Genomic DNA, 14,493 nt, shown 5'->3' with positions numbered 1-14,493 from the left:
AGATATCGAGAAAAATTATTTTAAAGAGCGATATCGGTAGTTCTGAAAGTGAAATTATTAAAAGAGAAAGTAAGAAGATAGCGAATTTAAAATAATTTGCTTTTAATTTTAAGCCGAAGCAACTGATTCTGCTATCCATGATACACTTATCATGTTCTTTTCGCTAGATCGAATAAAATAAGAAAAAGAAATTTAAAGATCTATAACCTTTCTTTCTCCTGATATTCGTTCCTTTTTTATCCTCCTATCTTATTGTTTCTCTTCTAATTTTATTTTACTGATACTTCGAATTACTTTCCGATTGTTATTTCGACGGCGAACGTAGCACCAGTTGAGACCTAACGTACTAGCGAAAATAGACGAATGGAACGTCGCTTGATGCAGGTGAAAAGATAAGTCGAAATTACGGGCTTTAATCCGGTAAAGAATTCCGTGCAAGAGCACGGAAACACGTAAGCGAAATGTTTGCCGTTACAATCAAGGGGAATTAACGGAAGCGCTAAACCGAAGTAGCAAATTGCCGCTGTCAAAATGGAAGCTGAAGCACGGAAAACGTAAGAGAATATATTCTGGATTTTACTTCCATTTTAGTTTTTTATTTGGCAACAGGACAGAGTAGAACGAATCTGAATCCATTACATTGCTTTTCGTCGAAATATAAATTCTGTATTCTTCATCGACCGAGAAAAATCGTCGGTTAAACAAACTATTCAACATCGTTTTTGACGTGGTAAATTTCATCGAACGTCAGCTCGTGTAGCAGAACTGGTTAATATTATGGAACGTTTTGTTTGATAGCGGTGACCGATCGATCTACGCGGTGAACGACAAACCGAAAACTCCGCGAAATTAATGAGTCCCCTTTTTCATGGCATGAATTAAATGCACGGACATGATGAGAAATCGATGGGAAAAGATAATGCGGCTGAGGAATTGTCGTAATTTCGGAGAATAATGGCCGACTATCGGACAAGACGGCTACGTGGAAAATGAAAATCGCGGAAAAGGTGGTTATTTACATGAGATTATAATTAAGGGCGTGTCATTACGGAAGCAGAATGTTCCTTGAGAACGGGCTTAATAGCTTCTGTAGTGGTTGAATTGTAAACTGACTTTATCATATTCCTGGTACAAATGTACCACGCGGTGCAAATGAAAAAGCGTTTAACCTATTTTAGCGATTTTTGCCCTATAAAATACTCGAAGGCCTAATAGGGTTATGTTTTCAAGACAGTTTTATTGTTTTCACTGGGGGTTTGTAGCAGTTTTATAGATTTTCTGAAGTAATCATAGGGACTCGAGTGAAATTAACTTTCTGATACTTGCAAGAAGTTTCCCGTTATTTCAATCGTTGGAACTTTCATAAACCAGTTTCAACGACTTGGAGAATATTTCACCTCTGTATCAACTTCCTTTGACATTTTATATATAGTTAACTCGTCCACACACATCTCATAGCATCGTTATCTGTAATTATATTTTTAATATAATCTTTAGGATGTAGAATATATATTTAGCGACCAAAAGAAGGCTAAGCCCTTTCTAATTTCCAGCATTTTTATAATTGCGGATTTTCTGAATTTTAATCCTCGATTATCCTTTTTTTTTTTTTTTTGACGATTAAAACCTTCTCCCGGCGTTCGTCTACTTCCTTTTCCTCTGCGAAAACCGGACAATATGGGCCTCGAAAAGATCCGGACTTCGGATAATGTGAGACGATGGTTACCATTGTTCCAAACGTAAGAGAAAAATGCTGAAGAATAAAAAATTTTCTTTAATAATACGTGAAAATGAGAATCACGTCCACTAAGAGGCTAAATAGTAGCGTAGAATTATTTTCGCTAGATTTTCAGTTAGCTTCAGTGGCAAAGAAAATCGACAATTTTGTTATGCTGATAGTAGAGAGAGAAAATGTAGAATTGTGGAAACTAAACAAGTGATGCCATAGATATCTTCGAATAGTCGAAGAATAAATGTTATAGACAGACTGCGAATGCAAATTTCTACTTTATGTAAATTTACATTTTTTTGAACAATACTGAAGGGCAAAAATTTGTTTCGCCTACGAGAGATAACAACGAGAATTTTATTTTGAACATTTTATATATTTTCCAACACTAAATGCGTTCTATATATTTTCTAGTCTAGTTATGAATAATTAAATGTTGATATTTCGATGTCGAGACGTATTGCAATAAAATAGTTCAAAGAGAGATTATAGATACTTCCGTAAATATATTAATCTATCCAAACAAACGTGTGTATCTAAAGTAATTTTTTCTATGATTAATTACGTATACTATTTATCGTGCGTAAATAGTTATCCTCTCTGCTTCTTCCTTATTAATCGGAAGCCTTATTTCAAAGTTAATGGCAGATTTATAAATTCGTTAAACGTTAACAAACCACAAACGATTCTCCATCGAACACGCGATCACTCCATAAATTTTATAGAAGAACGTTTCTCAAAACGTTAACGAACTACAAAAATTCCCCGCAATTCCAGTAAAAACGCGAGCGCTTCATAAATCTCGACGTTCGTTTCATAAAAGCGAGATTATAAGGAAACTTTGTTTCCATTGCGTAATCTCAACGAATAAAGCTTTGAACGATGACGTCTCTTCTCCTCGCGTGGCTGTCAACTTATGAGAGATTGCAAATTTCTCTCGTTCCCTCTTTTCTCTCCTTTCCACCTGATAAACACGTCTCACGTATAGAGAAAAAAAAAGTGGAGGAAAACAACTCGAAGCAAACTGAAAGCAACAAAGTGAACACCGTGAAAATTCACTTCCATTCCGTTAGGAATTATTTCCGCAAAAATCTGCGCTTACGTAAAAGAAATATCAAATATTTCTTTGGGGACGAACCGATGTTTTCGCGCGAGATCTTCCGTATCTCGTCAGCTAAATTCGTTCTGCTTTTAACGCGGCGAACATTTTTGATGATCGCTGCTTTGATCGGTTTTTTTGTTTGAAACTCACGGCGAAAAGGGAAGGAACAGCGTTGGGAAAGCGAAATAAAATATATACGGTTGACAATCAGAGGCAAATTTTGATGAATTACATTCATTGGCCGAATCGTTATTGCTTTTGGCCTCGGTAAATTTCTATTCTGCGCCTTGTTTGAATCGCGAATAATTGACGAGATTCATTTTCGAGGTTAAATTAAAAAAGTTTGAATTAATTAACGAACTGAAATTCTTCGCCAACTTCTTTCCACTGATTTTATTTCTGGCAATTTATTTGGTAATTGTACGGTGGGCAATGAGTGGCGCACACAGTAATTTTTTAATCGATATTTCCAACATTTGCCCACGAGACAGTAATCCCTGGAAATGAAAGAGCGAAGTAATGGAAATAATACTTTGTGCTTCTATCATGACGAGGTATTTCTTTTGGTAAATTGTACAGCTCCGTGAGAACAATCGTAAAATATCAGAGTGGATTTCGAATGTCACAGGCGTTTATGACTGCGGCAACAATTTGTTGTATTCTCTTCTTGGATTACGAAATAATCAAATAATTTGTCATATCAAACATTAGTTTTCGATATTTAAAGGAATAATCGCGAATATTTAATCGAAAGCAATCGGACAATTCATTGAAAAATTTTCTACTTCGCCGACGCAGCGTGACGCGATTTGGACGAGAATAACGAACGGCAAGAATTTTTAATTTCGCAAATTACGGTACAGGAATGCGAGTCGCGTCTCTGATTTATATCAACGCGCACGCATACATTAAAAGCACGTGTGTTCATTAAAGAAAGGAATGGTAAAGGAAAAAGCAAGGAATGAAAAGAACAGTCGAGAAGAAATCACAACTCGCGTGTATTCTGTGAATACAAAGTTCATCGAAATATGATTTGCGAATTATTCGCGAATCTTATCAGTTGTTTTTCGGGAATATTTAAATTACTAATGCTAGGGGAAATTATATTCGGCCAAGCATGGTACAATAAACTTTTCTTTATGAGAAATCGATATTCCCATTATTAAGCCGTCCAACTGGCCGAGTTTCAAGAATATTTTGCGGTACGAATTCGAACGAGCTGTCGAATTACACGCGAAGTTCGATAGTATTAATTAATTAAGCGGAAACGAACTACGAAGGTTGCGAGTGAATGTGATTGGAATGGAAGTAATCGAAATCTGTAAAACTTCAAAGATAACTTGCGATGAGCACGAGCCATACTCCAGCGTGTCCATAAAGTCACGGCACGTTCGCTGTGAATTCCTCGTAAGCTCTATTAATTTGGGTTTTCATATTTTCCGGATTTTCAAGGGCTTATGCTAAAGCATAGCTTTTCTGTTCGAGATATTCATACGGACTAAGCTACCTGGCCAAGGAGTTAGCGCTCTATCATCCGACGATAAGGACCGGGTTTAGTTCAAATCTTTGATATTATCATAGAAAGTACCGTATATCTTTAGAAATGGTCTTTGGATTTTTTGATCGACGACATAACATTTATATTCGATAGTCGGTCCAAGGAAAACATCCTTATTAATAGTGTAAAATAATACTGCTACTATTCGAGAAATTTCCCCGTAAATTGCAAATAAAAATGGCACCACCACAATCCTAAGCAATATCTCAGAAAACACATCAGCGAGGAAGCGATAAAAAGTACAGTCTGAAATAATATTAACCAGGGGGACAGTCGTCATCTGCTGCCGTGTCCTTGCAACCGTCTCCATCTTCGAGTTTCTTTGTCACAGTAGGTAAATAATAATTGTAATAAGTCACGAAATCCCTGTTCGTTATTTAAATGTTTCCGTGGCGGACGAACACAGGCGGAGAACTGTTTCATCGTAGCTGTAATTTCCTCGAGACGAACAGCAGACGAATAGCAGACGAACGGACCTGTTCCATGTTCTTTTAACAATCCAAATAATTGCAATCTAACTGTACAACTTGTCTCGCGTAATCGCGCTTTACCGAAAAATGGTCAAAGGCGACGAATTTCAGAGAGGATATTTCTAATGTCCCTCGCTATGGGGATGTTAGATATACAGAGTGTCGCAAAGTTTAACAGCCAAATATCGTAAATATATTCCGTAGATATAACCAAGTGACAAATGTTGTTTATCTAAAGGCAGGTTATTTGGAATTCAATAAACAAGTTAGAATAAAAATACGAAGTAGGAGGGAGTAAAAAAAACAGTAATGGACTTACGATTACGATGCTATACGACAAGAATAGGTTTGCAATCGATATAATTATTAGCTATCGATATCACGTTTCAAAATATTTATCGCTCCTGTCGAAATAAAACCGACGACAGTAACAAACTGAACCTCTAAAAATCTATTATTCTATGAAGCTCATTTTGCTTCATCTCAATGAATCGATAGACTCTTTGTATCAGCGCCACGCGTATGAACACTCGTTTGATAAATCTTCCTTCTTTAAAACTATTGACACATAAAAATCCAGTATCGTGAAATATTGGACACCAAAGTGTTACTCTCTTTACTATTCCTATTTTTATTCTAATTTTTTCAACGAAGTTTTAAATAATCAATATTTATACAACATCGTTTGCACGTGTATATTATAGTGTATATTAAGGTTAAATGAAAAAGTCTATGTAAATCAATCTCATTTTGTAGCCGGCAGGCAAAAATTAATGATATATATGTATATATATATAATATCGTTTGCTTGTGGATTATATTCACAAAATACACCGGCGAAGTTTGACTATTAAAGCCGGGTGCATCCTGTATATTTGAACGAACTCGTCGTGTCTCTTACAATAACGGAAATTTGGTCAGCGGACTCTCAGTGGACGAACAACGTGGTTTTCCACGCGGTTGGAACCTTCTCGCCTTCTCTATCGTCTAGTATGCTCTGCATTATTTACGAAACACATACATATACACGCGTGCTTAGCGCACCGTCCACTCCAACTGACCCAGATTAGCGTTATTGACATCCGTGCCAGTACAGCTTTCAAAAGCTCCGATTTCAAAGACTTCTCTGTACATTGGTCAAGTAGAATTAGTCGCAGGAAATTTCTTGGTCATCGCCTAATACCGTGAAATTTCGAATATACGTATAATAATTTGAGGCCAGTCGTTTAAGACGAGTTCAATTTAAATTAAAAAAAGAAAGATTTCAGCTTGTTTCGTTACATTCTATCGGAATTGAATTTTGTCATTATCACCTAATAACAAAATCCGCAATCACATAGTTGTCAGTCCAATATGTACCTCGAATCCGCTGCGTTCGTTGCACAAAGAAACGACGTAGCAATTAGAGGAGTGTATTTTCTCGATCCGTTCTTTACATTCGAGAAGCGTACGAAACCACGAAACAAGGAACAAGTCGCGAGAAAAGATCGATAGAAATTTTTCACGTCAGTCGGCGAGCATAACAGGCACGATGCATTGAATTTAAATGCTTCGTAATTCTCGCTACAATTACACGCGCGAAACGACGAATATCTATGCAAATCGCGAACAATTCGCAAGAATTCCTTCGGCCGGAGTCTTTCGAGCGCGTACACCTGCTCCCTCGACGAAGAAACAACCCAATAGAGATTTTAGTTTCTTTGGGAACGAAAGATAGCTTTAAAGAGACGCGTCGTGACGAAATCGAAAGACGGTACAGTCAGAATTCTCGGTCGGTTTGCACTTTCGTTATAATCTCATACTCCGTACAAGATGTTCCAGTGATATTTATTTTATATTTATTTTCGATAATCTTCTTTACGAACGCTAGTGTGCTCCTATTGCCAATAATTTGGTAAAAAGCAATTTTTCTCACAAATTGAACGATAATTTAGCTGTGAGAAAGTTATGAAACACCAGACACACGAAGGCGGAACACGATATTGATAAACATATGGATACACAACTTTGTTAACCCCTTAACCTACGATTTACGTTCGAGAATTTTGGGCCAAAAACGTAAACAAGCTATTATATATTATATTATATATTTACGTTTGGTCCGATCATCTACTACGGGCTGTGCTCGCAAAGTTTACGTTCGGTCGGATCATCGTACTACGGGCTATGCCCGTAGTTGTAGGCTAAAGGGTTAGTAAAAAGTGATTCCTGCAACTTCAGAAAGAAACAAGTGCATTCGTCCTTAGTAAATAAGCAATTGAACGAACATATTCCCCCGACATTGAGCATGAATAATCGAAGCAGCTTTGAAGATACGTATTACGCGTTGCTTAGCAGCGAATTCATAAAATCCCTCGAACGAGCGATCCGCTAATTGTCTGCATCAGCAAATTTTCACACGAGAAATGGCAAATTCTAGCCGATCAAACAAATGTGTCTACGTAACAACTCCGTCGTCAACGTTTTACGCGAATGGCACGAAATGTATAGGAATAGAAAAGAAAGTGATTTTATTTCTCGCCGGATAGTAGAGAATCGATTGTTCGCGCGCCGTAGGGAATGGCCTTCTCTTCGACTTGTTTCGGGGACCAAAAAAGGTTTCCAGCGGACGTAAGTACGATGTCTGCAGAATCGCGACGATGTACACGAAGCATTATTTCACCGAGAAAACCGGTCGTTCACGAATGAAATCACCGGATGTTCGCGATGGCACGGTTTCGGTTTCGGCCTCGTCTAGAATCACCGTACTCGAATATAGAAATCCAGATCAAAGTAACCGGATTATTGGTTGGGATTTTGTAGTTAAACCATTGACGCCGCGTACATAGGACGACGCGACGTCGAAACGTGGCTAACGTACGCCCGCCACACCAACAAGAACTAACCGATCGAATGGTATTCGCCTGAATTAACCTTCGAATCGGATTCGCGTATCAGATTCGCGCTAATTAAGACTCGGAATTGATAACGATCCAAGAGAAAACGGTTCCGTCGCAACCTATCGAATGTACAGGGAAGTTGCGGTTAATTGAGAAACTGTACTGCCTTCGAGCGGTGCGTTTTTATTAAATTTTCATCGTTTAGTAATTGGAGATTTTATGATATTAACACGGACGAGATTAGCGTGAGAAGAATACGTGATAAACAGAGATCATTCGTGGTGCGGTGTATAATTATGTTATGTGAATTTTAGATTAATGGGTGAAGTGAAATTTATAAAATTAGTTGGAAAATCATTATATAAGGCAAACTCGATGTTGACGAAATTTAAAATAGCTTGAAAATAATTTAGGACCTCGATGTAAATTATCTGAAATCTTCGCGTAGCAGATTCGTTAAGTTTTGTCGAATGGAGATGGAGGGGAATGGAGGAGATACAAGAAATCTCCGCTAAACTTCCATTTCTTTAGCTATGTTCATAAAAATATGAATTTGCATAAACACCAGTAGTCTGCTTATCATTTTCAATCTATGCTCTTTAATTAAATTTTAATAATAACTTACGCTACTTAGACTAACATACGAAAGTGATATAAAGTCATAATTTCTGAGCAAATATCTTTATATATCGCTCGATTACGTATTGTCACGAAACGCGAAAAACAAAGCGGAAGATCCGATGTTCCTTTCTTTCGCTGATCATCCAATAACAATTCGTTGCCGTATTTAAATAAATCTCCCTCATGAATATTTCGAAGCGGTCTTGTTACGGATTCCGCAACGAAACAGAAAAAAATCGTCTAAATGGGTCGGTACCCTCTATTCTTTCTTTCCGAATCAGTTGGTCGCCTTATCATTTAAGTTGGTGGCAGCTCTCTGGCCAGGCATTTACATTTTTCGTTCGAATGTTACCGCGCAACTCCTTACACATGGCTTTTTCCCCCTTTCATTGGCAGAAAAATCCGTATTTTTCATGTAACGTGCTCGTTCGCGTTTGTCCTAGAAAACGGAGAATTATCAGCGTTGTCAAGTGTGAAATATGAACATAAAGAAGCTGGAGGACGTTCGAGCGCCGTAGGGGGTTACTTTTCCATGCGAGCGACAGCACACGCAACGAACGACGCAAGCGACGCGACGCACGAATAACGTTCAATGGCAAAGGATGGAAGACCGAATCGATCCACCTTTAAACCGATATCTCTCTTCTCGAAAAGCCTGCTTCCAGCCGTTTCCGGACAAACGCGAGTATATGAATGATTTATCCTGTCGTTTGAAAGTCGTTCAACAGATCTTCCGAGAGCACTTCGCGTCGATTTATCACCAACAAGAAAGAGATGGTCGATGCAAGAACATGCAAGATAGCGACAGAGAGAGAGAGAGAGAGATGAAAGAGGTACAAGCTTTCTGCAACCTATAGAGTAGCCACCTACACACCGTCACGTACATCTCGAGAGCTGGCATCGATCTCACCTGCTACCAACGATACTGGAGCGCGTATTATCTCCTGTTGAATGCCGGAGCTCTGCACCGTTTCCAATTTCATGAACGTCCACGCAGTTTTGCTCCGTGATATACCTCAGGCACAATGGCGACGGATAACATCTTCTCGATTTGGGATTACCTTTTTTCACATTTCCTTCTTTTTTTTTTTTATTAATATCGCGTGTATTCGATGACGTTCTTTTGTCAACACCTGATATCTCTTTCATTCGTATTTCTTTTTTAATACATCGAAATTTAGGAAAAGTATCTCTTGGAACTTCGTAGACGAGGATATTTCGTAAGGCTTGGTAGATACAATGGGGAAAAGCGCGAAGATACATACTATCGTATACGCTGCGTTTCTCATGTCGACAGACTTGATCGCGTGGTTGCAGTATAACGGATGGTTTCTGTGATTCGAGAATAAAGGTTGAGGTAGTCCTGTGGGTAGCGCAAAGCGGAGAAAGCGACGTTCCTTGGAGATTTAGAAACTCGACTCTGATCGGTGTGATAACATTAGATCGCAGATGTTTGTCGCGTATCTGTGAGATTCCAGTTTCGCTGAAAGAATTTGACGAAATTTTCGAGTCTCGCGAGAAACCATCGGGTACCACCTTTGACGCAGCCCCAAGATTACCGAAGCAAATCGAACAGTAACTTTCCTCGTCTCTCTCGAATCATCGTCGTTCGCTTCACACTGTCCAGTCACGGGACGATTACTACGACTAGTTTATTCTTTTGTCGATTGTCAAACAGCGAGTGTCTTCGGCGACGAAACGACTGGTTCGACCAACGGAACCCGACAGAAGCGCGTGAAACGTGGTTTGTTTGTTCAGTTCGCGGACGATGCAAGCTACGTGGTTTTTGGTATGCTGACAAATGTAAAAAACTCGACGATGCTTGGCGCATGCCAAGATCGATCTTTGCTCGTAATTCAGCTACGAAAGTGTATTCCGGAGAATTTTTCTTCGCTGTTTGGCGAGGATCATTGCGTTGGAACGGTCGGAACGCGTTGCAACCCACGTATTTGACGATATCGAGCCGATTCAACGTGCGCTGACTGAAAAATGCTTCGTAACGGATTAAATCACTCGAACAATGGCGAAAGAGAAACAAACGCAATGATTGAATGCCTTTTCGCTCTGTTCGGTGTAAGTTTTCCATGTATTGGTATGTAAACGGAATGAATAAAAGCAACGTTTCCTTGTCAACGAACGTGATACAACATTATATCTTCCTTTTCCCCAGCAAATTTTGCAATAACGCGACATTTGTAACGTTTCTGGAAATGTTGATTCACAGATATAAACGAAGAGTCTTGCTCGTATATATGTTAATAAAACGTAGCGTGTAAATTAATTGGTTTATAGTTGAATTTACAGTACGATGAAAGATGAATTTAGAATGAGTAAGCAGTAACACCAACGCTGTTGTTGATGATTTTGGATATTTATTAAAGTTGACGATATTAATTATTGTAAAAAGCAACGCGTCAGCAGCTTATAATTAATAAACACGAAGTTAGTGGTGTATCCTAAATTATTCCTCTCGATGAACGCGTGTCAGGAAAGTTTTCGAAAATAAAAAATTCGAAGAAATGACGCGATAAGAATTGCTTCCATCAGCACTTTCGCGCAACCATCTTACGTCATTATATTCGATAATTCAATTTTCATCGTAAATCTTCCCGAGACTTTATCAAACCTGTAATGTAAATTTTATTTCTGAAAATTTCAAGCGGTTAACCTACATTTGCTAATTAGAAAGTATACGAAAAGTCGAGATCGTATTTGCTATCTCACTCGACCCCCTCTCATTTTTTCATTTTTTTTTTGTTTTTTACAATACATAGTTATTTTTTCATAATAAATGTCATCGCGAATAAGTCTGTCGCATAAAAATTTGTATACGTACGGTTGAGCGTTTGTCGCGAGACGATTTACGTTCATAAATTGAAGAAAATTACATTGTGTCACATTAGTTGAGCAAATTTTTTCGCTAATGAAGACTCTTTAATAGACTCGTTGTTTCAAATGTCGTATTTGAGGAAATGAATTGTTATAACGTTACACGTCTATTTGTTGGTATAATAATAGAATACAATTATATCGATATAATTTGTCATTAATATTATAATTTTTATGATTTCATGTATTTGGTAATCTTGATTTTGTATTTTTGTAAGTCAGATAAGAACAACGTAATAAAAATGTATTATTTCTGCAATGGCAAAATTTGCTGCTTCATTATTTAATTTTCAATTTTGCTACCTGGTAAACTATGCAACGATACAATTTCGCGATATAAATTGCGAGTCAATTCTATTAAACATTGGCCAGCTTTTTAATTAAAATACCACAACACTAACTGCGTGTATACGAATACGAACTGTACAAATACAAATTCCATTGACAAACACATATTCGATTCGGAACAGATTTATGTCAAACTTGCAGCTTTATTACACGCGCCAGTTACAAAACTTCACTTTATGATGAAATGTAATGCGTATGTGCAAGTAATGAAATTCAAATGTACTTGACTTTTCAAACAAGTTCACTGATTATCCTAAATTTTACGTTCAGGCATGAAGCAGATAGTTAGTGGCTCTTTTAGATCAAATACGCTACTGTAGCTAGCATTATTTTAGAATATAAATTGAGTCAACTAAAAGATACTTTTCGGTGTACTAAATCGATGTTGAATCTAATTAGTTTGAGACGGAATTATCTTTTATTTCGCATTTCTCATTGAAACATTAATTGAAACGATGTCGAAATTCAAACTATATCACCTTTCAAAGTAGCAAATACAGCACGGTATAATTAGTAAGACACTGTTGCACAAAGGTAGATTGTGCAAATTTTCAGCCGTCGTAATTGACAGCAGTCCAATCTATCTCTTCCAACGACACGAGTTCCCCTTCAAACACCTTGTTTCTGCATAACCTACCAAATTAACACATTAACAGCGTTTGAAAATTAACATTTCCAATGGCATTCCGCATCCAAGAATTACGACGCAATCGCAAGGAAATACCGATTACGTCAACTTTACTTTCATTCAATTTAAAAAACGATAAGATCTCTTCTCGAAATTTGTTCGTTCATTTTCAACATGCGAGATAAATTGAAATATCGAACTATTATATATATCGAAGAATTGATCGCGGGAGGATGATATTCCGAAACCAAAAATTCCAATATAATCGCAAGAAAATTCTGATTTCCGTACTATTTAAATACCATCGAAATTGTATATTCCCCAAAAATGTTTCCCAGTTTTCAATCCGGATATCAAACTATCGAAGAATTCATCTCGGAGAACCACTTACAATTAGAATTTAACGCTAGCTAAAAACAGCTTCGAACAAAGAAGAACGATAGTATCAAACGAACCGACTCTTAATCGAATTTCTGTGAGAAACCGCGGCCAAGAGTCGTTCGTCCGTCGAATGTAACGAAACGTGTATCTCATTGTTTAAACAGGACGCGTTTTACCGGGATATCCAGCGATAAACCGTAGCCCTACGACTCGACCGTTCAGAGACAGTACGTAATTTTATCGTCGCGTGGTCACGTTAAATCTTGCGAAGCTACCGTTCATAAGCTAGCAAGCGATATTCTCGCGATTCTGCCTGCTAAACTGTTCGCATGGAACCGCTGAATGGTGAAACGGACCACGGAAAATTTCGTTGACCGTTTCCAGTGGTACGAGCAAAGTCTTCGTTCGATGGCAATGTCGCGTTTGGCGAGCCGCAACGCGTCGCACGATCGACGAAACGTAAGTAAAACAAACGATCGGTACACGAGAGAATGGCAACTTGATGCAAACGCAACGATGTCGCCGATATCTTCTCCGTCGGCGCGGATCGTAATTACCAGGCCGAATTGATTTTCCGTCGGTTGAATGGAACGATATCCCAATTGTGCGAAGCAAACCAAGCTTGGACCGGTTGTCGTTGTACACGTACAGTGTACACATCGTATCCTTTGAAAATAACAGCGACCTCGATCGATGATTGCACGCGGAAAGGATGGTGGATATCGCTCGTATCGGGAGTGACGTTCGCCAATTGCCTCTCCGCTACTTGGTCGAGCAACGACGTAACGAGAATTTGATCGTCGCCGGATGACCACCGTTTCGTCGGAAATGTTCCACCACTTCTCGCCCCTTTTTCGCCTTCCTTCGTCACGGTTCGTCCTTTGAAGCTTTTGTCGAAAAGTTTGTCCGCTGGCGGGAAACAGATCGCGTTTCAAATATTCCGGAGGACGAATAGAGAAGCATCGAATGGAATGGAGCGGCGGATAAGGCGGCTCGCCGCGGAAATTGCAATTGCTTTCCGAAAAACTCTAACGCTGATGCGAAAGAATTTCTCGAGCGTTCTTCTCGACCGTGAAAACTTTCTTTTCTCTACAGGTTTCGCATCGTGTTAAATATGCCGTTCACCTGTTGGGATACACGAAGAGGAATCCGTGTTGCGCAACTTGCGGATCGTTCGCACGAATTTGCCCGACACAAAGCTCGTTAATTACAAGACGGGCGATCCTGTAGCGAACTCGCAAAGTCCTCGAGTATCCTAGAACTCGTTGAATTTTCTCAAGATCGAGCTAGTCTCGCGAGTCCGTGATGCGAAATCCTGATAGATAGTATTGGAAGAAACAAAGCCTTCGTATCTTTTTATCGCGAGACTTACTTTACCGTGACTCTTCCCCGGTTCTATCCTTATCTCATTTCCCCTGTTTTTTCCGCTTGGTTTCGCGAGCGTGTCGTGCGTGATCTTATAGCGTAAAAGACAAATAACGATTATCAACGATATTGAAAGCGTGTCACTCAACGTACCTAAATAGGTGCTGTTGGTAATAACCCAGAAGAGTTTTAGCGGATCAACCATTAAACCACGTTCATCACATGAACAACACGTTCCAATGGAGAAGCGTAGCCGGCTGCCGTGGCTGCTCAACCACAGGACACCGTAACCGCTTAACGCGTCGACACACACTATGTCCCTGAATATTCTGGATACTCGTCTTCGAGGTCCACCAGTAGTGCAATAAATCGGTTCACAAATAACGATCACCGTGTTGTTAAATAAGAAATTTGAATAAACCGTACACCGTAAGTTACCAACGAACCAACAAGCAAAAGGAACAAACGAAAGGAACTGCAGGCAGAAAAATAATCACGATAATAAACGCGAATTTTCAATCGC

General features: G+C 38.8%; 1 protein-coding gene across 1 annotated transcript in view; it reads right to left on the bottom strand.

The window, feature by feature from the left end:
* Positions 1 to 14,175, bottom strand: part of LOC117206444 (neural-cadherin-like) — an 86,484-nt gene extending 72,309 nt beyond the window's left edge. The window contains exon 1 of the mRNA XM_033445798.1: positions 14,124 to 14,175. Coding sequence (XP_033301689.1) covers positions 14,124 to 14,175 — 52 coding nt within the window. The remainder of the gene's footprint in view (positions 1 to 14,123) is intronic.
* Positions 14,176 to 14,493: the final 318 nt, after the last annotated feature.

The sequence above is a fragment of the Bombus bifarius genome, unplaced genomic scaffold (genome assembly GCF_011952205.1).
Source record: "Bombus bifarius isolate JDL3187 unplaced genomic scaffold, Bbif_JDL3187 scf7180000008006, whole genome shotgun sequence".
In the NCBI taxonomy this organism is placed as follows: domain Eukaryota; kingdom Metazoa; phylum Arthropoda; class Insecta; order Hymenoptera; family Apidae; genus Bombus; species Bombus bifarius.
Note: the sequence above shows the minus strand (reverse complement) of the source record. Positions and strands in the feature narration are given on the sequence as shown.